General features: G+C 49.7%; 1 protein-coding gene across 4 annotated transcripts; it reads right to left on the bottom strand.

The window, feature by feature from the left end:
* Nucleotides 1–728: 728 nt before the first annotated feature.
* Nucleotides 729–24,179, bottom strand: LOC128403299 (centromere protein F-like). Of its 4 annotated transcripts, none has more exons than XM_053367969.1 (13): nucleotides 22,556–24,179; nucleotides 18,695–18,891; nucleotides 17,092–17,180; nucleotides 16,278–16,330; nucleotides 15,887–16,076; nucleotides 15,475–15,611; nucleotides 11,869–11,946; nucleotides 9,090–9,198; nucleotides 6,190–7,178; nucleotides 5,402–5,564; nucleotides 4,621–4,788; nucleotides 3,563–3,719; nucleotides 729–2,727 (listed from the first exon to the last, which is right to left on the bottom strand). In XM_053367969.1, exons 1-12 carry the CDS (start codon nucleotides 22,754–22,756, stop codon nucleotides 3,577–3,579), a joined length of 2,517 nt encoding a protein of 838 aa, XP_053223944.1. In that variant the 5' UTR covers nucleotides 22,757–24,179; the 3' UTR covers nucleotides 729–2,727; nucleotides 3,563–3,576. The 4 variants fall into 4 exon arrangements, with proteins under 4 accessions (XP_053223944.1, XP_053223942.1, XP_053223943.1 ...); XM_053367967.1 differs by having other exon boundaries at nucleotides 15,887–16,079; XM_053367968.1 differs by having other exon boundaries at nucleotides 729–2,732; nucleotides 15,887–16,079.
* Nucleotides 24,180–24,925: the final 746 nt, after the last annotated feature.

Here is a 24,925-nt window from a genome sequence, read left to right on the forward strand (position 1 = left end):
GTCCCAGGTTTGATTGTTGGCATTGCCTGATGAATCAGGGGAGGCTTTTGAAGGCCACGTTATCTACTGGGGCAACCTTGGGCGGTGGGATACCGCTGGTGGGCAGAGCAACAGAGCAGCCAGCATTCTCTGTGGCAGCACCTTCAGCGTAGAGCTTCCATCATATGCTGAAGATACACCTCTTTACCCTGGCCATTAATTTCAGCAAGTCTACTCCTGAGTTGGGCTAGCTCTGGATACAACTCCATGTTTTGGATCCGCCCTTTCCCTGCCACTGCAAATTATTTTAACTACCGTATTTTTCGCCCCATAGGGCGCACCTAGTTTTTTTGGGGGGAAATAAAGAAAAAAAATTATCCCCCCCCCCAGGTGCGGGGCTGGGGCGGGGGAAGCCCGAGCTTCCCCCGACCCCAGCTCCCAGAACAGGCTGCTATCTGCAAGCCGTGGGAGAGCTGTGCAACTTCGCGCAGCTCTCCCACGGCTAGCGGAGAATTGTGCGAAGCCCGAAGCCTGGGGCGTGCTGAGTTCAGCGCGCCCCAGGCTTCGGGGTGTAGGCAACTCTCCGCAAGCTGTGGGAGAGCTGTGCGAAGTTGTGCAGCTCTCCCACGGCTTGCGGATAGCTTCCTGAAGCCTTGAGAGCGAGACGGCTTGCGGATAGCTTCCTGAAGCCTTGAGAGCGAGACGGCTTGCGGATAGCTTCCTGAAGCCTGGTGCGCACCGACCCCCCTCGCTCTCCAGCCTTCAGCGAAAGCCTGCATTCGCCCCATAGGACGCACACACATTTCCCCTTCATTTTTGGAGGGGAAAAAGTGCGTCCTATAGGGCGAAAAATACGGTAATTTTAATCTTGTTATCCTGGGACCTTATGGACAAGGGTGGGTAAGAAATCCAGTAATTATTATCATCTTGTTATTAATAAAAAAGCTGTAGATTCTCACCCCTCCCACAAACATATAAATATCTCCCCTTCTGAAACCTGTGTTTGTGTGTAATATTTATGTACAGTATAGTGATTCTATACAGTATAGTGATTCACAACCTTGATGGCAGAAAGTGAGGAGGAATTAAACAACCTTTTAATGAGGGTGACAGAGCGCAAAATATAGTCTGAAACTCAACATCAAAAAAATGAAGATAATGGCCACTGGGCCCATCACCTCCTGGCAAATAGAAGGGGAAGAAATGGAGGCAGTGAGAGATTTTACTTTCTTGGGCTTCGTGATCACTGCAGATGGTGACAGCAGTCACGAAATTAAAAGACGCCTGCTTCTTGGGAGAAAAGCAATGACAAACCTAGACAGCATCTTAAAAAGCAGAGACATCACCTTGCCAACAAAGGTCCGTATAGTTAAAGCTATGGTTTTCCCAGTAGTGATGTAGGGAAGTGAGAGCTGGACCATAAAGAAGGCTGGTCGCCAAAAAATTGATGCTTTTGAATTATGGTGTTGGAGGAGACTCTTGAGAGTCCCATGGATTGCAAGAAGATTAAACCTCTCCATTCTTAAGGAAATCAGCCCTGAGTGCTCACTGGAAGGACAGATCGTGAAGCTGAGGCTCCAATACTTTGGCCACCTCATGAGAAGAGAAGACTCCCTGGAAAAGACCCTGGTGTTGGGAAAGATGGAGGGCACAAGGAGAAGGGGACATCAGAGGACGAGATGGTTGGACAGTGTTCTCGAAGCTACCAGCATGAGTCTGACAAAACTGCGGGAGGCAGTGGAAGACAGGAGTGCCTGGCGTGCTCTGGTCCATGGGGTCACGAAGAGTCGGACACGACTAAACGACTAAACAACAACAAATGGTGATTCTGCTTGGGATGGCTTTGTTTTTTGCCTATTGAGTAGCTTCAGAATCCTTACCCTTTTTTTGCACTTGGTTTTGGGGGCAAACACCATCTTGGCCGTCTCAAGTGGCAAACGCTCCTGGCTTGCCAGCATCCACACAGCCCATCACATGCGGTTATCTGACAAACTGGTTGCAGACAGCTGTGCTGCTCCGTGTTGATTTTGCCACATCTTCCATCATTTGCATTGCTCCAATAACAAAATAAAAAACCCCACTTTTAAACAGCACGATTCTCCTGGCAAGGTGGGGGTCTCTGGACTGTCCTGTTTATTGCTGATTGGAAAGCAGCAACAGCCCCTGCTCTCCCAGGTGAAAAATAAATAAATGTGGAGGGCAGGAAACCAACTGCAGCCATGTGTTCCATCCTCTTTGCTACTGGTTACTCACTCGGAGCTATGGAGTCTGTGATTGGCTGTTAAATAGGAATGGCCACTGTGGAAAGATGGTCTCCTCCAATGATGGGCGAGGGGTGGTATAAATCCAGGAGGGATGATTGCGCCTTTTCTGCTAGTCTCTTCCAGTGGATGCTCCCCAAATACTCTTCCTCATTTCCAAAAAGTCCTCTGGGTATCAGAAGGATGCAGGAGAGGGAGGGTGGGGGCGGGGGGAGGATGAAAAGACTGAAAATACTTTCCCCCCCTCGGCTTAGAATGCCTGTAAGGAACATCATCTTTTCAGAAACTGACGGAGCGTGGCAGCCAGGGATGCGAAAAGGAGACTCTAGTGCACAGTGGCAGAGATCATCAGCCCATCTCCTTTCAGATCAGGAACCAAGGAAGCCACAGCAGGGGTTTCCCACAGAGACACACATCTTTTGGTGGCTGGTGCAGAAATATTGGCGCAGGTGGAAAAGGCCAGGTACAATACGGAGAGAATGATAACCTGTGCTGAGACAATGGGGGGGGTAGGGAGGAAGGGGGAGGGAAATGTTACACATCTCATACTAAAAGAGGGAGGAAGTTGCATTGCCAGTATGCAGTGAGGGAGAAGACTTGGGACTGTCTGCTCAGATTGGCAGTTTTATCTCCAGGGTTTTGTCTTCTCCATCAATTGCTACCTAAGACCCTTTTAAATTGGATGTGCCTGGCATGCTCAACCACTGAGCTATCGTTTCTTTCCCTTCCACCCCACTCTGTTTTCACTTGAACAGAATGCTTAATGGGTCTAACAGCAGGGGAGACCCCCATCATCAACTGACATTACAGACAAAGGAGCCATCAGTTTGTGCATTTTAAATTAAGCAGGTAATTTAATGTGTAAGCCCTCCAAACATCCAAATAGGCATCCACATGAAATTGAAATATGGCATATGCTCAAATGTAGACAGGACAGCAAGGTCCTCAGACAATCATAATACTGTGTAGGGTTGGAAGGGACACCTAGTGCGGGAATCACAGCTAGAGAAACGCTGACAGGTGGCCACCTGAACGCTGTTTGGAAACCTCCTGTGAAGGAGAACTGGTTGTGGTCCTCTCCTCTGCAGCAGCAGAAAGCAAGCTTGCTCCAACTTCCATGTGACAGCCCTTTAGATATTTGAAGATGGTAACAGACGGTCAATATTTATCCTACTAGGGGTTGCAAAATCCTTTTTATTGTGTGTGTGTGTTCTCCTGCCACTAATCCCCATATGTCAGGCATATAATTTATTATTGCATTAAAATGCAAACAGGACTTGCCCACCCGGCTCAGAACTGCACCTGACACCAGGATCTCTCACCTGCTAGGCAGTTCTCAGACGCCTGTCCCTTCCTCTGCCTCAGGGGAATCCTCTTCTGGTTCTGCTCGCGGGGCCAGCTGGGCAACGGGGGCACTTCCCAAAATGCCCCGGCGGAGAACGTATGGGCAAGAGGGACCGGATGGGATGTCAGCAAAACCTGCAGGGGAGAAATGAGGCCAGATTTCTAAAGCGGACACAGTGGTGCGGGTGTCCTTTCTGCTATGCTTTCAAGTTGAAAAGAATCTCCTTTCACCTGAAAGGTTTGCATTCCCCCTAAAATAGTACCATCCCATGCTCTTCGATGTACTTTCCCATTAAACAAACATTTTATATACATTCTAACCATATTTCTGGCTGCATTTTTGTTCTGCTCAATTCATTACGTCATAGTTGTGGCGCCAGCTAGGCTCGGCTCCCAGTGCAGTGGAACCAGTAGTGCTACCTTAAATCCGCCTCTGATTTAAAGCACTTATACTGTTTTAACAGTTTAAGAAAGAATTGTGGGAGCCGTTGCTTGTTAAGGGTGCTGAGAGCTATTAGGAGACCACTAACTTCCCTCACAAAGCTGCCATTCTCAGAGTGGTGTAACAATCCATCTCTCTTCACTGGGAACTCTCAAAATTCTGGCTCTGTGAGGGGAACAGAGAGGCCTCCTAAAAAGTTCTCAGCACTCTTAACAAACTACAGTTCCCATTATTCTTTGCGGGGAGCCATGGCTGTTTAAAGTGGCATCATAGTGCTTTAAATGTGGTGTAATTGGGCCAGTCTGCTATAAAAAGCTTCCTCCAACCCTCCTCAAAGGGTCAATGTCAAGCTGTGGCAGCTCAGAACAGGACTTTGGGGCAGATGCCCAGAGCTTCACTGAGCAGATAAACAAGGGAGCCCCTCCGAGAGTAGCCAGGCTTGCTGCTAACCTTGTTTAAAGTTATATATATATCCATCAAAAAAGGGTTTCCACCGTAAGCCCATTAAGTCCAGACTCTAAACTCACCTCATGGCACCACTGATGGCCTTGTGGTGCTTCCTTTTTCTCTTTCCCTCCCCAATTTCCCACATACCTTTCATGACCACCTCAGGCAGCCCGTAGGGTTCATACTGAGTGTCATCAAAGGCCACAGAGACACGTTCCCTGCGCCGATGGCCACACTCTGATCCCTCAGTTTGGGTCTGGACATTTCGTCGGCTCCCCTGAGACAAGGGCTCTCTCTTCTGGGAAGCTTCAGGAACTGCAAGACACAGAGACCTTGCATTAGGGTACATATACACCAGATTTTTAAAGCCCCCTACCCAACCATCTTGGGAGTTGTAGTTTGCCCCTTGCAGTTACAGTTCCCAGCACCCTTAGCAAACTGGGGTTATTGGGGCAGCTGTGTGCTCTAAATGTAAGGTGTGCTTGCAACCTAAGGACAGTGCGATGACAAAAGAAGAGATGTCCGGTTTCTCCCATGACCTTCCTGTGCTAAAAGGAAAAACATTGCCATTTCAAAAAAAAAAAAAAAGGAAAATATTTGGCTCCATGTTCCTCCAAGGAATCATGGGAAATGTAGTTTGTTATGGGTGCTGAGAGCTGAGAACCCTAGTCCCCCCACAGAGCCACGATTCCCAGAGTTCCCTGGAAAATACTCAGAGAACCGGAGCTCTGAGGGGAATAGTCTCTCAGCACCCTTAACAACAGGATTTTTTTGGGGGGGGGAGCCATGGCTATTTAAAGTGATATCATAGTGCTTTAAATGTATGCTGCAGATGATTTCCCAGTGCACGAAACAAGGTATTCCTCTTCTCTTCCTCCCCCAGTTTGGATTCTCTCCCCCTATATTCTATGCCCACCCCCCCCCTTACCATCTGCAGTCTCAGCTGCTTCTCTGCCGTTTCCCGAGCCAGCCAGTTCCAAGGGGCCAGTGGTGTCCTCCTCTCCTCTTTTCTGGTGCCAGGCCTCCCAGGTAGCCAGCTCCTTGCGCAGGACCAGGTTTTCCTGCTGAAGCTCGGCAAGAGAGGCCTCCAGCTGCAGACAGAGAGTCACCCATGAAAACAGACACCGCTAAGAGCTCGCCCACACTTCCGCTTGCCCCCTGCTTGATTTGCACTTTCTAGACATGGGTCAGAGCCGTTTTCCTCTCGCCCCGATCCTTTCCCAGGGAAAACCCAAGCTTTCGTGCTAAATTGGAGCAAACATCAATCCAGAGAAAACCAGAATTGCAGCTTGCTCTGACTGAGAGCCTAAGAGCTATTTTTCCTAGGGGAAAACAGTGCAACAAGTTGGATAGCCTGAGCCCTAATCTCAAAAGGCTGCTTACAAGAGATCAGTCCAGACACCGGGCAATAGGAATTTTGTGCTTAGCACTCCCTTCCTACCCCCCCAATATATATATTTATATTCCAAATGTCATCACTCTCTCTTTCTTTAAATAGTGTAAGCCTCTGGCTTTTTTTCCTTCTCCCTCCGAATTCCTTTTCCTTTTGTGCAGTGTCTTTTATATTGCAAACCGCAGGCAGGGACCGATAGCATCAATGACCTTTGTAAGCTGGTCCAGGGGCCTTTTGTTTTGGCGGAAGAGTGGGACAAAGATGCTTTCAACAATTAAAATCCATAAAAGATTCCTAGCACGCCTCGAGGAGAGTAAACTTACTTGTTCCTGGACTCCCGGCTGCACCGGCTTCTCTTCGGGCATACGTCCCGCTAGACCAACATCCGCAATGCCCAACATGTCTCCCTGCAGCTGGGCCGACACCAGAGGGACCTCCAAGGTCTCGCTGCCTCCGCGCACCTCCAAGGTGTTTGAGGGGCTTTCTGCATGGTGCCCCTCCGCCTCCCTCTGCCCCAGCAGAGCCCGCAGCCTCTGGCCCTCGGCGTTGGCCATTTCCAAGGCTTTCTTGGTCTCCTCCAGCTCCTGGCGGAGGCTCCTCATCAACTGCTCCTTCTCCTCGGCGTCCGCCAGCAGCTCCTCCACGTGGTGGCTCTGGGTCTCCATGGCTCGCGCCAACCGCTCCGTCTGCCTCCCCAGCGTGGCCTGCAGGACCTGGAGTTTTTCCTGGGCCAAGATGGCTTGGGCTTCGGCTTGGGCCTTGCCGGAGGCCAAGTCCAGGAGGTCCTCCTGCAAACCTTCCATGTTCACCTCCGGGTCAGGGGTACTGCCTCCTTGGCCCTCTGCCTCAGTTTCCCCGTGGGCCTGCCGTGTGGCTGGCGCATCTTCTCCTGTTTCAGACGTCTCTACGTCCGAGGTCAGCTCCTTCCCCGGCTCTGCCGCAGCCTCGGGTTCAACCGCCCCTCCATCCTCCTCAACCTCTTCTGCCACAACCTCTTCTGCCACAGAGACTTCCCCACCAGCCGCCATCACTGAAGCCTGCCCTTTGCTCCTGGGGGCCTGGCAACCCCCATGGATCTCTGGGGAGCCCTTTGTCTTTTGCCAGGCCGCCGCTCCCACCATTGGGCCCAACTGCCTCTCCTGGGCCCAGGCCCGGCTTTTCTCTTGCTGCCAGCAAGCCTCAAGGAGGGTTTTGCGTTGGCTCTCCGAGGCATCCAGGCGCCGCCGCAACGTCAAAACCTCGGTTCTGAGGGCCTGTAGTTCCTCCCGGCCCCGCTCTGTACTCTGGGCCCGGGAGCTCGGTGAGGGAAAGCCTGAGGAAAGAGATGGCAGAGAAGAGAAGGCCTGAGAACAGTGATATGTTGTAGTTAAAAGATATAAAATCACAATTTGCACTGTGGTGATTATTCAGGTCTTACATTTTAAGTGCACACTTCCAAAGCATCATGGGAATCGTAGTTTGCCCCTGTATGGAGCTGTGGTTCCCAGCACCCATAACAAACTACAGTTCCCAGGGTTGGGGGGGAAGCTGCGTGCTTCAAATGTGCTTTGAAAGAAGCCCCAATTAAAACAAAAATTGAACTGCACACGGCAGGTTGCTAGTGCTGGTGGGTGTGTGGAGAGAAAAAGCAGCAAGCAAAATTTCAGTGGGTCTACTCTGAGGTAACGGTCATATGTAGCAGAATCTGATTCAGGTGTGCCTAAATCAGGAGTTGGGATCTGGAGGCAAAAATATTACGTTCCACCATTCTGTGTATAAATCTTGCTTGCAATGCTCCCTTGTATAAAAAATATATATATTATGGGTTGGGGAGGAATTCAACGTAGTGCTAAGGAGATCACTCTGTCAGCAAAAGCATTTCGGCTTGCCTGGTGAAAGGATCTGCCCTCTCCTCCCCCCCCCACACCATTTGGGGGGGTCTCCCAAACCCCCAAAGACTTGGGGGACATGGGGGGCAGAGGAGGGAGCCAATGGGGGAGAGCCCCACGGCACTAGCGGAAGCCCTTGTGCAAGCTTTCACTACTGGGACGCATTCATTGAATCCAGTCTCATATATTTCTTTTAAAGAAACATATAATTTAAAAAATCCTCCATTCTCCAATTCTTTACACCTGAAAAAATTGATTTAATTAGAGTTCCTGGAATTTCAAATCCAAACTTCTGAATATGAATGCACATTTCAATTACATATTTTTTATTACTAGGTATTACACTTATAAATAGCCACACAGACACGGCACTCACCTCTGACACTATCCATCAAAAGAAAAAAATATTTCTGTTCCTCCCCACTCAGGAGGAGTTCAAACACAGTTAGTGGGGGAACCAGTTCACTGGTTTGTCATCCATTAACTAAGTAGCCTTAAATCATCCAAATTTAGGATTGAGGTTACAGCCCTAGTTAAAGGGCTACTGCTCCTTTAGAACTAGTACATAAAATCTGGAGCAGGAGTGTGGTGCAGTGGTTAGGGTGCTGGACTAGGACCAGGGTTCAAATCCCCCCACCCAGTAATGAAAGCTCACTGGGTCATCTTGGGGGGGCGTTGGCTGTCACAGTCTCTCAGTCTAGCCTAACTCACAGAGTTGTTGTGAAGATGAAATGGGGAGTGAGAAGAACCATGAACTCTTGAGCTCTTAGGAGAAAAAACTGGAGTATCACTATAACCAGGAATGAACACATGAAAGAAAAGCACAGGTAACAGAGTTTTAAAGAAAAATAAAAATCTTCTTGGTTTATTAACCTGCAAACTTGTTCCCTTGGTAGCAAGGGATTACCCTACAACTGAAAAATGCCATAATACAGTAAGCAAAATAGGGTGGAATCCAAATAAGTTCTGCTTGTAGTAAACTCTATTTAAATGAATGGGCCTAAATTAGCCATATCTATTAATTTCAACAGTCTACTCTGAGTAGGACACTGGATAAAACCCATACACCTACATGAAAGCTACATATCATACAAAATATAATTAGTATTACACACACACACACACACACACACACACACACACACCATAAAGGTATGCAATATATTAAATACTATACATAACATACAAAATATAATTACAATATGCAAACACATTTCTATAGAACCATGACCAGGGATAAATATAACAAGGACTGAAGGCTCGTGGTTCTTGCAAAGACAAAAACAAATGCAGACTGCTCTTTATATCACTGCCATCTAACACAAACACACACAAAAACATGTGCAGAGTCTCACCTTTCAATTTGGTGTGAGCTCCCCGTTTCTCAGCCGGCTGCTCCAAGCGGGAGGAGCTTATGCTACGACGGCTGCCACTAGAGGGCATCTTTTCTGTCCCAAGCAGGCCCTGTTTTGAAAGTGGGTGTTAAGAGCAGAGAGGTCAGGGGCACAAGGCAGAATGCCAGTTTCCCCACCCATGTCAGTCCAACAGCTGCCTCAGTACCCCGACTGCAAAAGAGAGAGTTGGCAAAAGAAAGGAGTCTGGGTTGTTGTTTTCTTGGAGGTTATTATTCTGGTCTTCCCATTTTTTTCTGGTCGTGGCCTTTTCCTTCGTTGCAAATATCGTGGCAGGAGAGCTGAGTTAAAACAACTCAAAGAGTACTTTATTAATTTTATGGTAAAATGCCATTCCAATAAAACCTGCAGAGTGTTGTTCCATGCTTACATCAGATACATGTAACACCCTAGTGGTCCCGGGCCCTAAGGAAGTTAGATTGGCTTCAACCAGAGCCAGGGCCTTTTCAACTCTTCCTGGTGGAACGCTCTGCCTCATGAGACCAGGGCCCTGCAGGATCTGATTTCTTTCCGCAGGGCCTGTGAGACAGAGTTGTTCCGCCTGGCCTTTGGCTTGGAGCCAATTTGATTCCCTCCCTTTCTTTTTTTCTTTCCTTCTCCTCCTGCGTTGAAGCTAATTTTAAGTTGTAATCATTCAACTTGTTTTTATTATTGCTTGTAAGCCGCTCTGAGCCCGGCCTTGGCTGGGGAGGGCGGGGTATAAAAATTATTATTATTATTATTATTATTATTATTATTATTTAAGGAAAAAATTTAGTGCGGACACTGTCAAATCACTGAACCATTTAATACATTGCTAAGCGGGTGGCGCTGTGGGTTAAACCACAGAGCCTAGGGCTTGCTGATCAGAAGGTTGGCGGTTCGAATCCCTGTGACGGGGTGAGCTCCCGTTGCTTTGTCCCTGCTCCTGCCAACCTAGCAGTTTGAAAGCACGTCAAAGTGCAAGTAGATAAATAGGTACCGCTCCGGCGGGAAGGTAAACGGCGTTTCCGTGTGCTGCTCTGGTTCGTCAGAAGCGGCTTAGTCATGCTGGCCACATGACCTGAAAGCTGTACGCTGGCTCCCTCAGCCAAAAAAGGGAGATGAGCGCCGCGACCCCAGAGTCGGCCATGACTGGACATAATGGTCAGGGGTCCCTTTACCTTTTTAAGGCTTCAGCTATTCATGATTCTCTATAAGGAAGCACAAGTGTCTGCAGGTCTGACATTAACCCCATTCTCTTTACCTAACTCCAACTCTCAATGGCCTCAATGGTCGGTGCAAAGGCTTCTGGGATTGCACTTGCAAAGGCTCCTGGGATTGCACCATTTCTGCCATTTCCGCACTCTTTTAGGGCCACTCTTGCCCCTTTCTGTGCCACTTCCAGGTTTGCAGCGATGTGCCCATGCGCGGTTGCCTGTGCCTTGAATGCATGTAAATGAGAAGTGGCCCGTACATTTTTTAAAAATTCAAAAACATGGAGAAGCGGCAGTTCAGTAGCAGAACACCTGCTTTGCATGCAGAAGGTTCCTGCTTCAATCACAGTTTAAAGAAGTCTTAAAGAGAATTCTCTCAGCCAGAGGACCTTAGACAGCCACGGCCAGGAACTTAAAAAGAGAGACAAGAGTGTGAAACCGCCGAGTCATAACTTATCCAGGAGCCCATCTAGAACAGCATCCTGGTCACACAGTGGCCCGTCAGATGCCTATGGGAAACCAGCAAGCAGGATTTGAGCACAAGAGAACTCTCCCTTCTCGTGGTTTCCAGCAACTGGTATTCAGAACCACTGCTGGCTCCAGCTGTAGAGGCAGAGCAGTATCCTGCTACAAGTTTCCATTAACTTAGTGACATTTCAGTGATGGCGTCATCATCAATCGCGGCTGAGTCCCAGTGCTCCTTTTGCACCCATGGATTCTTTGTACTGCAGTTCTGCCTGAGCTCCCTGTTTGAAAGCAGCCCATAGCACATGCGTATGGTTTACATTATGTACTGTATTATATTATATTGTTAGGAGTTTGGAGGAGGAAGGAAAAGGCTCCGTGCAATACCTTTCTAACCCCTGGATCCAGCAAGCGTTAAAACATAAGCCAGGTTAGCTGCCTGTGTTGAGTAGGGCTGCCATACATCTGGATTTTCAAAGGCAGAATTGACGTCGAGGGGGAATTTCCAAAATGTGGTGCTGGATCTTAGACAAGTCAAAAGAAAAATCGTGGGTTTGTTTTTTTTGTTTTTGTTTTTTGTTTTTGTAAAAGTGCTCAACAACTTTCAGGGTGTCCTGGTCTTTACTTTTTGAAATATGGCACCCCTAGTGTTGAGGCAATAGCCTGGGAGATGGGCCATTAAGGAAAACAAAGGAAAGTGACTCCGCGCAAGACAGCAAATTCATGGTTAGTTAGAAGAAGGAGGAAGCCAGAAATAGAGTTTAGTCGCAGTGATGTCACCTGGAAGTAAAGCAGCAAGCCGGAGTGAGTTTGAGAGCTGTGATTGATTTCTGCTTGAATCCAAGGCTGCAGCTATGAGAGAAGCAAGACCCTATTGGAGTGTAAATGCTGTAAAACCCTCCACTGTAGGCTCGGATTGTATATATATGGAAATAAACCATATATCATAAGGACACAACAGTCTCCACTGTGCCTCATTTCCAAAAGTAAACATGAATCCCTGATAAGTGCCTGAAACTCCTGAAACGCTCAGAGATTGGGGTGGGGGGGCGTGCAACAATATGTTAGGAAGATTAGCCCACCTTTTGCTGGTGCCTGCTTTGGCGCAGGTCTCCCACATCCACTGACGGCCGCCTCCCTCTGCTTTCCAGGGAGCTGCTCTGGAACAGAAGAAAAAGAAAGGAACTCCAATCCATTAGAGGGAGGCAATAAATGTCAACCGTTGCGCCGCCACTTGAAACGTCCTTACCTGAGCAATAGCCCAGTGGCCTTTGGAAGAGAAGGATGCTGAAATAAACAGGCCGTTGGCCTGATCCAGCAGCCAGACTCTTATGTTATTAAGAGGGAAGAGCACCCTATCTGTTATTGTGGGCTACGCTACAGCTGTGAGGGGAAAGGCAGAGGTGTCTAGGCCCCAAATCTACACATCTATCTATCTATCCACCCTGTTGCTAGGCAGTTGAAGAATTATCACAATTCAAGGGCACAGCACAGGACCATTTTGAGGAAAGTGAGGAGCAAGGCTGGTGAGGGGTGTCCCTCTGGGAGGGGGCCTGGGCTGGGGAAAACCCTGAGGACCGCATAGGGAGGCCTGGAGGTCCCACACTCCCTAGCCAGCCAAAGAGGCAGGAATTGTGAAGCCCTGCTGGTTCCCCTGGTGTTGCAGCCAACGGAGAGGCTGGATCGGACCGCTCTGCAGTCAGTATCTTGCATAAAAGTGCCTGTTGTCGTCCCCCGCCCCCTGCAACCTCCAGCGCTGCCAAGACTCCCTTGACCTGTTCCCGAGAAGAGCTTGTAAAAAGGCACTCGGCTGATGAGCCGCAGCCTTGTAAAACTTCCACCGGCAGATTGGGGGCCGGCTGGGAGGGTGGGTGATGGGAAACATTGGCTACTACCTTCAGTAGCATTTCCTGTGAAGAAACACAGGCGATAATTAATGGTGCTAATAATTGCGCCCGGCCAACCAACAAGGACACGGGGCCTCGTAAAACATGTCAGGCAGTGCATGAGGAAGGGGGGGGAATACCCAACCAGCAAAGTTGCTTCGTCATGGTTTTGCGCAGAGCTGAGGCCAGGATTTAGGGGGTGGTTGTGGATCCCCTTTCTCTCTCTCACCAACAGTAGCTGGTGCACATTTGAACCGGTAGGGCAGAAGGCAGGGAGCCCACCAGTAGGTGGCGCCAGAGCCAATGGCAGGCAGAGCCAACTAAAGCTAGTTTGGTCCCCCATCCACCTTCCTGCTGAGTTCTACAAGGGGCAATGCTGAGACTAAGGAGGTGGACTCTGGCAGGCAGGGCCACCACCTGGACTGGCTGTAAGAAAGAAGGCAGGCAGGTGGGGGCTTCTTGAGGGCAGGCCGAGGTTGGTGGGGCAGTTCCCCATTGCCCTGATGGACCAGAACTTCATGATGTGGGTTTGTTTATCTTTTTACAAGGCAGGGGAAGCCTCATTTAAAAGAGAGTGGGGTGGTTTGGGGATCATTTCCATCCTTTCCTTTTGCAAATTCATAATTACTGTTCTCCCGTGCTACCCCAGCGAGGGGCAATAGATGCACCCTGTCTGCGGCGGTTGGGGGTAGAGCTAACACTTTGCAGGCAAGCCTCTTGCTGAAAAGCAGGTGGTAGAGCTAAAAGCCCCTCCACCAAGCTGGAAGCCTGTGCTGGGCCCAGGGGTTAACCCAAGCAACGCGGTCCAGGTCCGGTCCCGCATCCAAGGAGTCTGTGAGGAGTCAGTCCGACAGGGCCAAGACAGGACACAAGGCAGGAAACCAGGCTAGGTCAGGCAGGTTCTAGCAAGCAGCAATGTTGCTCCCGCAACCTGGGGCGGGGTCCAACAGCCTTTTATCTTTGTCGGGGTAACGGCTGGTCCTGATCCCCCGGTGACTCACCTCCCTGTCTTGCCCGAAGTCAAGCACTCCTCCTGCGAGTACTCAGGTCTCTCCTTCTCTCAGACCTTACTCTCTGCAGCTCGGGAGATGTCAGTGGGTTACTAGACCCAGAGGCCGCCTCAGCCTCTCCTGACCCAAATGGTAGTGGAGCAGCTGTAAGTGATGGCCCAGCTGAAGGCAACAAGGTAATCCCCACATCTGGAGCCAGGACAGGCTCAGGCCCCTGACTCGGCCCAGCTGGTGTTTGTTCCAGGGGAACCTGTGCAGACTGGGGCTCTTCAGAACCAGACCCCAGACTTGGTCCAGATGCCGCCTGAGGCAAAGGATCTGGGGCGGACTGAGACTCCTTTGGTTCCGAGTCCCAGGCCATCACAAAGCCTGGACTCCTAACTGTCACAGGACAGGCAGGTAGGGGCACAGGAGCTGTTTAGGAACTGAAGAGTCGAACTAGGGAGGGCAAGGCCTGGATTCAAATCAGCCCAGATCCCCAGCTCTCGGATGCGGCTGCTAGAGCAAGGATTGCAATCACTCTTCCTCTATTTGGAATATTAATAGCCCTCCTCACAGGGTTGCTTGTGGAGACAAATGAGGCCATTACAGTGAGGCACATGCCCCCTGCACAGTTAAAAAGCGAAATTAACAGCGCCCCTCGGAGAGGACAAGAAGATGCCTTATCACTTTTGGAACCATGCAGCTTTAATGTCTTTATGTACCCCTCCCACAAAGAGCTCTGCCTAATAATAGTACAGTGGTACCTCGGGTTAAGTACTTAATTCGTTCCGGAGGTCCGTTCTTAACCTGAAACTGTTCTTAACCTGAAGCACCACTTTAGCTAATGGGGCCTCCTGCTGCCGCTGTGCCGCCGGAGCACGATTTCTGTTCTCATCCTGAAGCAAAGTTCTTAACCTGAGGTCCTATTTCTGGGTTAGCAGAGTCTGTAACCTGAAGCATATGTAACCCGAGGTACCACTGTATTTCTTAAAAGGAGCCATGCAGGTGTGTGCATAAATTTGGTTGGGATTAGATACTTATGAGGGATGCGGGTGGCCCTGTGGGTTAAACCACAGAGCCTAGGACTTGCCGATCAGAAGGTCAGCGGTTCGAATCCCTGTGATGGTGTGAGCTCCCATTGCTCGGTCCCTGCTCCTGCCAACCTAGCAGTTCGAAAGCACGTCAAGGTGCAAGTAGATAAATAGGTACCGCTCCAGTGGGAAGGTAAACAGCATTTCTGTGCGCTGCTCTGGCTCTCCAGAAGTGGCTTCGTCATGCTGGCCACATGACCCAGAAGCTGTACACCGGCTCCCTCGGCCAATAAAGCGAGATGAGCGCCGCAACCCCAGAGTCGGTCACGACTGGATCTAATGGTCAGGGGTCCCTTTACTTTTAGATACTTATAGGCTGCAATCACCCACCTCCTGCCCTTTCTCCCACTGCTGCCCTCTCTGTGTGGATGTGGCAAATTTGGCCTACCAGTTTGTTCCACAATATGGCCCACCAGGGTCTCACCAAAATGTATGAGTTTGCTGCCAGCCTGGTTCTGCAAGACCCAGAGGTTTGGTCAACCAGGCGACAGTAGCATAGACCCCTCAACACCAGCCTCAACACCAGAGGTTCGGTCAAGCAGGCCACCATGGCATAGACAAAGGCTGGCACTAGAGCTGTGTGCTCAGCCTGAAGTCATCCTTAAGTTGGAAGGGACCCTGATGGTCATCTAGTCCAACCCCCTGCAGTGCAGAAAGCTTTTGCCCAACGTGGGGCTGGAACCCGTGATCCTGAAATTTAGAGTCTCATGCCTACTCACCTCCGTCTGGCCGCCTCGCTGCTTCTTCCACTGAGCCAGCTCAGCTCGGATCAGCTCCAGCTGCCCCTGCAAATTCCACAGTTCCCTTTCCTTTTCTTGCATCCGTGTTTCTGCTTTGCCAAGAGCGAATCTCAACTCTGAATGGCAGAGGAGGGGAAAGGAAAAGCCGCTCAGGCAGCGGTGGGGAACCATTTCCACCCCGAGGGCCACATTCCCTTCCGAGGGCCGGGTGGTGGGCGGGACCAGAGTCTAAAGTGGGTGGAGCAATGATGCAAATGCTGCGTTTGCATGGTAAGCCTCACACATTCCCAGCAAGGCCAGGGAGAATTGTGGTCCGGGGAGAGTTCTGAGGGCCGGGCGGAATTCTGAGGGCCGCATGGTTTTAAAAAACCTACCAAACACGTTCCGATACCTTGATTTTCTTTCTCAAGCCTCTCTCCCATGGATGCCAGTTCCGATGCCATCGCCTGGGCCCCTTCGCCATTCTCTGTGGGGATGGGGCTCCCGGGTGGGGCACTGGGACAAGCCGCTTCTTGCTGCCAGGAGGCGGTGGGGCTCTCCTTCCCGCAGGGACCTCCGACGGCAGGACTGCTGTCCTGAATCTGCTGGAAAGTGGGAAAGGAGTAAGAGAAAGTCTCATGGTCCAAGACCAGCTTTAAAAGGAGACTCTGCCAATCTGATGCCTTTCAGGTGTCCTAGACTACAAGTCCCATTGGATTCAACCAGCGCAGGCTAATGGGATCTGGAGTCCTAAAGCCTGGAGGGCACCAGCTGTTCCAAAGCCACATTAAAGCAATACTCACACTTGCTCCGGCTGCAAGGGTCCTGCTAAGCTCTGCTTTGGCCTCGATGCCACCTAGAGAACAGAGAGAACTGGTTGCCCGGGGAACCAATTTGGGCCTGCAGATTGAATAAAGCCTACCTGTGGTAGTAGGTTACCGTATTTTTCGCTCTATAAGACGCACCAGACCATAAGACGCACCTAGTTTTTGGAGGAGAAAAACAAGAAAAAAAATATTCTGAATCCCAGAAGCCAGAACAGCAAGAGGGATTGCTGCACAGTGAAAGCAGCGATCCCTCTTGCTGTTCTGGCTTCTGGGATAGCTGCGCAGCCTGCATTCACTCCATAAGACACACACACATTTCCCCTCACTTTTTAGGAGGGAAAAAGTGAGTCTTATAGAGCAAAAAACACGGTATATAGACACGAGCAAAACCACTCTGCTGTGGTCTACCGCCCCATCTCCAAGCCACCAGAGTTTTGATTTTCCTCCTCCCTCCGTGTCCCTTTTCCCTTGTGTGTCGTGTTTTGTCTTGTTTTCAGATTGTAAGCCTGTGGGCAGGGATGGCCCTTGTGGGAGCCTTTTTGGATGAAGGGGGGGGGTACAAATGCCCTAAATAAATCTAAATCCCTCAACTGACAACCCCTCCTTTTCCCTCACCCCCCCGCCACGAAGTCACAGACGCTGCCTTGACTCTTTCCCGTGACTCTTCAGCCGCTAATTCCACCTCCATCTGGCAAAGCCTCTAATCCCCGGACGTAGGAAGAGGCGCCTCTTGCTCGCTGGCTTGGCCTAAGAGGACCCTGTGCCCTTTCCTCGTCTTCCAGTTTCTTACCTTCGGCCCACGTCATGGAGGAACCCCAGCGGGGGGGAAGGAGGGCCAAGTGGGACTGCGACTGCAGCTTGTCCAGTTCGATTTGGCACCTGGGGGGAGGCAGAGGGAAGGAAACAGGAGAAAGGAGATCCTCCACAGTCATAGGCAGTGTACCTGTGTGTACCAGTCTGCAGCGAGATCCTGTACCTGGGGGACTTTTTACTCCAGCCAATGGAATGTACTAGGTGATTTTTTAAAATGTTTCATGGGGTGTTCCGAATAAAGAACTGATCCAGGAAAATAGAATTTAAGAAGTTTGAATCTGTTGACCTAATGTATTTTGTTTAGGAGCATTATATGACCCCAAAATACGTTGGAATTTGGCAAAGCATCCCCTCAAAAACGCAGACCCTCCAAGTACTGTATCCCTATTTTCAGGGACAGTCCCAGATTTACAAAAGCCATCCCGGTTTGATCCCAGAATGTCCTGCTTTTCTTCAGGATGTCCCTATTTTCATCAGAGAAATGTTGGAGGTTACAGAGTTATCTGACCCCCAAGCCATCTGAAGGCAGCCCTGGATAGGGAAGTTTTTTAATGTTTAATTGTGTTTTTATATATGTTGAAAGCCACTCAGAGTGGCTGGGGCAATCCAGTCAGATGGGTGGGGTATAAATAGTAACATTTATTATTATTATTATTATTATTATTATTATTATTATTATTGAATAGGACATCACTATTTTCATCGGAGAAATGTTGGAAGGTATAAACTCTCCATCAGGCTTTATGTTTTGTCCTTGACAAAGAAGTCACCTGGAGTGGCTAGGGCAACTGAATCAGATGGGTGGGGTATGAATGAATGAATGAATAAATGAATGAATGGAGGTTTTGTGGTAGGCACCAGCTTGGAGGGTTTTAAAAGAGGATTAGACAAACCCATTGCTATCACTGGGTACTAGCCATAATGGCTATGCCGCTGTTAGGAGACGTATACCTCCGATTCCCAGTTGCCGGGAATCACAAGTGCGGAAGTTTGCTGTTGTGCTCAGGTCCAGCTTCCTGGAGGTGTCTAAGCTGGCCACTGTTGAGAACAGGGTGCTTGGGCTGCATGTTTTCCATTTTAATCCCCACCCACCCTGAACCATAACACAAGAAGTTAATATTGTCCTACCTTACAGGGGTATTGTAAGCCTTACTGAGCGAATGTAGACAGAGCGTTTTGCATGCTCCAAATGCCAGCTTTTATTACCAAAGGAAGCTCAGAGATTTTGCTACCTGCACAGATTTATGGAAATCAAACTAATCTGCATATATCTGCTGGGCGTGCTATAATTTCTCCTATTCCTGTAAGCACCAGGCAGAGCAAATGGCCATCTAGGACACTGAAGCCCTGTCCTTTCATCAAGCATAGCGCTGCCCCCCTTCCTTCACGGCCTTCAGGTCTAGAAACTTGTTTTGCCATTTTAAAAGTTGTTCCTAGGATCCCTGCCCCTGGCTACTGAATTCTGCTTCCACCTGAGAAGCCTGCAAACCTGTGGGGCACAGACTGCTGCTTTCTTCTCTGTCCTTGTGACGCCAATCCCACCGACCCCATGAATCCCAGCTACGTTTCCTGCACTGTACCTACGCAGCTCTTCTTCCAGTTCCGTTTGGCGTCGGGTCGCCTGAGCGAGCTGAGCCTCCAGGCAGCTCAGCTGGGCTTCTTTGGCTTGCAGCTCCTGCGCCAACCGCTGACGGCCACGCTCCACTTGCTCGCAGGCCTCGGCCAGACTCCGGTTCTCCTGAGAGAGAAGGGCCCACGAGGCCCGTTCGTCTTCGTGCTGCGAAGAACAGCGAGAGATGAGCCGCATTGAAACAAAACCAAAAGAACGCAGTGTGGTTTGTGTCCACGGAATCATAGAATTGTAGAGCTGGAAGGGACCCAAGGGACATCTAGTCTAGCCCCCGGCTATGGAGGAATCACAGCTCCAATCCAGCCCTGCTCAGAGGAGACCTGTCAAAATGAATGAAAATGCGTCACCCAATTTCAGTTCAGTGAAAACTCTGTTGGATGCAAACCAATGTTGGTTATACATGTGGCCCTTCAGGGCTCTCTATCTGGCCCTCAGGAATCTTTCTGGGCCACATACCCATCCTTTGCACACACACAGAGCTCATTTTTGCCTGCCTGGAATGTGCCCTTGAACTCTGATCATGCCTCTTGCTTCTCTGGATGGAGCGCAGAAAGGTGCGTAGGGTTGTATGTAATATTTGCATTCCTTGCTCTGTTATGTACTGAAATTCTCACCCTGCGCCAGCAGGGGGATACTGTAGATAGTTATTCAAATGAAGGATCGAAAGTGACGTTCAGTGATTGGATAGTTTTAGAAAGTTGCAACAGTTACGTTGTTCTGGAGCTCTATATATGCAGGCTGACTGAGCCCTTCAGTTCAGTTCTGTTCTGGCATCTGAATAAAGAAGAGCTGTTTGAAGAATCGCTGTGTCGTCTGATATGTTCACCCACAAGTTAACATGCTCCACCCACTTTTGTCTAGGGCCCCACCCACAATTAGCATGCGGCCCTCAGAAGGTTGGCCAGAAGGGAATGTGGACCTCGGACCACTCCTGCTGCACATCCTGCCTATATGCTGTAGTGATATTCCTTGCTCCAAAATGTGATTCCGCTGGGTACATTCTGAACACTCCACACTAAAAAAATCAAGTTTCATGACCCATATATAGATACTGCATTGTTTCCCCTGGTTTATTGCACTTCCAGTGCTTCTTCCCAGCTTGCAGTCTGGTTTTTTATTTGCCAAGAAAGCACACAGATTATAGACATATTCCTGAGTTTTTCTCCAGTATCACGAGAGCTAGAAGCTTGCTTTTTGATAAATTTCAAAAACTTAAAAGATTCATACCCTCCTTTTTTTGCCAACTGCAAATCTCCAGTCAGCCATGGACCTGCAATTGGCCTGGGCTTAATCCTCTACCCCTGAGCTATGGGGCAATAACCACACTGGCCTACCTTGCAGGGTACGTGCAAGGACTCTGAGATAGTACATGCACCATAAATTGAACATATGGGAACAGCAATACATAAGGCACTATGCAGAATAAGAGCCAAGACGGCATATTGATTAATGCAGCTGTCGGCAACTGGTGCCCTCCACAGGTTGTTGGAGTACAGCTCCCATCAGTTCTGGCTGGGGCTGATGGGAGTTGTAGTCCAACAACTTCTGGAAGGCACCAAGTTGGCAAAGGCTGGGTTAATGGTAGAAGTTTCGCAGTTGGTTCAAATATCAGCTCACAGGAGATTAGAAGCAAATTATTTCTTAGCCTCAGCACCCCAGCAGTCTTGAAGGTGGCTTGCTCAGTTGCTGACTATCGGTAGGTAACCTCCCAAGTGCTTTTTGTTCTTAGGGCTTTCGTCTTTAAACGGAACAGAGGACCATCCTCTTTAAAGTAGGACACATGGTCCCCTGGGCTAGGAACTCTATGCAGCGTGTCTGCAGTGAACAGGGAGGGGAATAATGATGTTCTACCTTACAGGGTTGTTTTAAGGATAGCTCTGTAAAGGTAAAGGTACCCCTGCCCGTACGGGCCAGTCTTGACAGACTCTAGGGTTGTGCGCCCATCTCACTCAAGAGGCCGGGGGCCAGCGCTGTCCGCAGACACTTCCGGGTCACGTGGCCAGCGTGACATCGCTGCTCTGGCGAGCCAGAGCCGCACACGGAAACGCCGTTTACGTGGCTAGCTCTGAAGCACACCCAAAAAGCACTGTATAAGTTCCATGACCCAGGTGCTCGAACAAATAAACTGCATACATTAGAAAGTTTTCAGGGATAGGGAATATTTTTTCCCCAGATCGAGGGACACAAAAACCCCTGCTACCTTACACACACACACACATTTTCCTCTATCTTCCAGCCACACAAGTGAGAGGCATTGTCGGTCTTCAAGGTCACATGCCAGCCAGGAGAAAAAAAAGGAGGACCAATGAGGGGGTGGAGCTGAGTATATCATACAGCCTGATTCCTGAAAGCCAGAGAAAGATGCCTGAGGGCCACATTTGGCCCACAGGTCTAAGGTTCCCCACCGCTGGATTAATGCAAAGTGCAGGTGCTGACCTTTAAAGCCCTAAATGGCCTCGGTCCTGTATACCTGAAGGAGCATCTCCACCCCCATTGTTCAGCCCAGACACTGAGGTCCAGCTCTAAGGGCCTTCTGGCAGTTCCCTCATTGCAAGAAGGGGAGTTACAGGGAACCAGGCAGAGGGCCTTCTCAGTAGTGGCACCTCCCCTGTGGAAGACCCTCCCATCAGGTGTCAAGGAAATAAACAACTACAGTGGTACCTCAGGTTACATACGCTTCAGGTTACATATGCTTCAGGTTACAGACTCCGCTAACCCAGAAATAGTGCTTCAGGTTAAGAACTTTGCTTCAGAATGAGAACAGAAATTGTGCTGCAGCGGCAGCAGGAGGCCCCATTAGCTAAAGTGGTGCTTCAGGTTAAGAACAGTTTCAGGTTAAGAACAGACCTCCGGAACGAATTAAGTACTTAATCCGAGGTACCACTGTACACGACTTTCTGAAGACATTTGAAGGCAGCCCTGTACAGTGGTACCTTGGTTTACGAACTTAATCTGTTCCGGAAGTCCGTTCTTAAACCAAAGCGTTCTTAAACCAAAGCGTGCTTTCCCATAGCAGCGGGGGCCTCAGTTTACAAATGGAACACACTCAACAGGAAGCGGAACATGTTCTGCTTCCAAGGCAAAGTTCACAAACCAAAACGCCTACGTCCGGGTTTGCAGCGTTCTTAATCCAAGTTGTTCATAAACTAAGCTGTTCTTAAACCAAGGTACCACTGTTTCTGGAAGTTTTTAATGTCTGATGTTTTGTTGTGTTCTTTTACACTCTGTTGGAAGCCACCCAGGGTGGCTGGGGCAATCCAGTCAGACAGGTGGGGTAACAAGAAATAAATTTGGAGAGTATAAATACCTTCCAAAATTTTCTGGTGAAAATCGAGATGTCCTGTTCCATAATAATAATAATTTTATTATTTATACCTCACTCATCTGAATGGGTTGCCTCAGCCCCTCTGGGGGGCAGCTTCCAACATATATAAAAACATAATAAAACATTGAACGTTAAAAAACTTCCCTATACTTCAGCCTTCAGATGTCTTTTAAAGGTTGTATAGTTACTTATCTCCTTGGCTCGGGGGTCGCATAACTGCACACCATCCAACATTTCTCCAATGAGAATTGGGACATCCTAAGGGAAAGCGGGACATTCTGGGATCAAATCAGAAACCGGGACGGCTTCTGTAAATCCGGGATTGTCCCTGGAGAATAGGGACACTTGGAGGGTCTGCATTACTGTTATTATAACAGATGGAGCCCCAAACCAGAACCACAGAAACCCCTTGCATGGAGGATGCGCCCAGAGGATGGGAGACCCTTGCCAGGTACGAGCTCCCTGCCCCGCGGCCCCTGCAATTACCTTCTGCCTCTGTTTGTGCATCATGGCCTCCAGAGTGTCCAGCTGCACCTGTTTCTGCTGCCGCTCCTTCTGCAGGCGCTCCAGCCGCTGCTCCACCTCGGCGATGGCCCGCAAGGCCCGGGACGGCAGCCCCACCTTCCATTCCTCGCCCGGCCAGCTCATGGTACTCTCTAGAGGTGCTCCTGTCCGGGCCCGGCTCATGAAAGGCTTCCGTTTCTGCCCCCAACCAGGTCTCTCTCTGGCCTCCCAAGGACAGATTGGTGGGATTAAAAAGCCAGCCAGGGCTTACAGCGGCGTCATGCAGAGTAGCTGCCAGGATACTTTCCTGTGCAGCCGGCTGGGCAGGAGCAGGTCAGCCTACGCCCAAGGCTGGAGGGCATGGCAAAGACCCCCTAGTTTCAAAAAGCAGCAGCCAAATCTCAGGGCTTCCACTAAACTCTAACCACCACCTTCTCTAGGGAAAGGAGTTCAAACTGGTCTCAGGGTGGGGGAATTAAGAGCACAGAGTCGGGCAATTTTCATTTTCCCGCTGGGCCAGACCTCAGCCTTCCCCGCCATTCTACAAATTTAATCCTGATTTTTCCAGCTTGCCCTGCTTAACATTCTCATGCAATCTGCCTTTCTCCTCCCTTCTAGGAGCGTGCAAGAATGAGGAAGATCAAGGCAGGCATCAAATGTTCTTTTAAAAAAACACAGACAGAGAGAGGGGAATCAGCAGAGGGGCATTAAACCTCCGCTCAGAAAAATAAAAAAGAGGCCCTCAACTGTCTCTTGTGTAAAGAATTAGGGCTACTAAACTCCCCCTCCTGCTTCAACAGGCTTCATTCATGAGCTCCCAAACCCCGCCTCCTGCACATTAGGGGTGGAGTTTCAATCCCTACAGAGGCCTTCAATCAGAAGCAAGAGTTTAAGCAGCCCAGACATTGATGCTTTTGAATTATGGTGCTGGAGGAGACTCTTGAGAGTCCCATGGACTGCAAGAAGATCAAACCGATCCATTCTGAAGGAAATCAGCCCTGAGTGCTCACTGGAAGGACAGATCCTGAAGCTGAGGCTCCAATACTTTGGCCACCTCATGAGAAGAGAAGACTCCCTGGAAAAGACCCTGATGCTGGGAAAGATGGAGGGCACAAGGAGAAGGGAACGACAGAGGATGAGATGGTTGGACAGTGTTCTCGAAGCTACCAGCATGAGTCTGACAAAACTGCGGGAGGCAGTGGAAGACAGGAGTGCCTGGCGTGCTCTGGTCCATGGGGTCACGAAGAGTCGGACACGACTAAACGACTAAACAACAACACATCACTTTACAGGGGCTTTCCCTCTGTTTGATTCAGGTGTGGATTGCAGTGGAGGTTGCTTCATTCGAGTGAACTCCTTCCTAACTTTTTACAACCAGTCTTCAGGGTGGCCCTTTTTGCCAGCTTCCTCCTTAGTCTCAGCATTGCCCCTTGTGGAACTCAGCAGGGAAAATGAGGACAAAACTAGCATTAGTTGGTTCTGCTTGTCGTTGGCTCTGGCTCCACCTAGTGGCAGGCTCCCTGCCTTCCGCCCTACCAGCCACCATTGGCAAACTGTGCCTCCTGGATGCCATTACCGTGTGTGTTGAGTGAGGGGTGTCTTCCAAAAGCAGTGAGGGGTGAGGGGTGTCTTCCAAAAGCAGAGAGCTCCACTCTCTCTACTTAAGTCCAAGCGGGAAGAGGAAAAAGCAGCCAGTGACCTGCGGGCCCAGGACTGTTCCTGGCAGTTTTTGCTTTCATTGGAAGCACAGGCTGTTTTGCCAAAGATTTAAAACAAGGAGACCTCCCCCACTGGCACACAAGGCTATTTTCCCAAAGCCACACTCCTGAAGTCATGCAGTGTCAGGTGTTGGGCAGGTAGAGGTGCAGCTGCAGAAAGCAGGTCTGAAAGCGCCCCATGTATCAGCTGGTGTGGAGGGAGTTCAATCCTGCTCAGTTCTGCTGCCCCATTGAGTTGCCTAGGTTGGCATGCCTGAACCCTGCAGGAAGCAGGATTGAACCCCCATGTATCAGCTCACACATGCAGAGTCCAATTATGCTCAGGTGCGCCAGCCAGTGTTGCCCGCACTCCACAACCAGTTTAAAGGTTCCCTCCCACTCACCATGTTTAGGGAGGTGGGAAGATAAATCTTCCACTTATCCACAACAGACAGCAATAGTGTCCACAAGGCAAAGCCAGAGCAGGCAAGGGGCTGGGGCCCAGTGGATCCTGGAGGCCAACAGACGGACAGACAGACAGACAGACAGACAGATAGACCTCCAGGATCCATTTTATATATCACATCGTTTCCAAAGAAACCCATACTTTCCAATGGAAAGCCAGAGTGCACATTTTATTTTGGGGTTGGGGTTT

Source organism: Podarcis raffonei, chromosome 16, assembly GCF_027172205.1.
Source record: "Podarcis raffonei isolate rPodRaf1 chromosome 16, rPodRaf1.pri, whole genome shotgun sequence".
Taxonomy (NCBI): Eukaryota; Metazoa; Chordata; class Lepidosauria; order Squamata; family Lacertidae; genus Podarcis; species Podarcis raffonei.

Coding starts and splice junctions, on each gene's coding strand:
- LOC128403299 (XM_053367967.1), bottom strand. CDS start 22,756: ATGAGCCGGGCCCGGACAGGAGCACCTCTAGAGAGTACCATGAGCTGG. Junction 16,331..17,091: donor CTCCATGACGTGGGCCGAAG/GTAAGAAACTGG, acceptor TCTGTTCTCTAG/GTGGCATCGAGGCCAAAGCA. Junction 7,179..9,089: donor AGCTCACACCAAATTGAAAG/GTGAGACTCTGC, acceptor CTCTTTCCTCAG/GCTTTCCCTCACCGAGCTCC.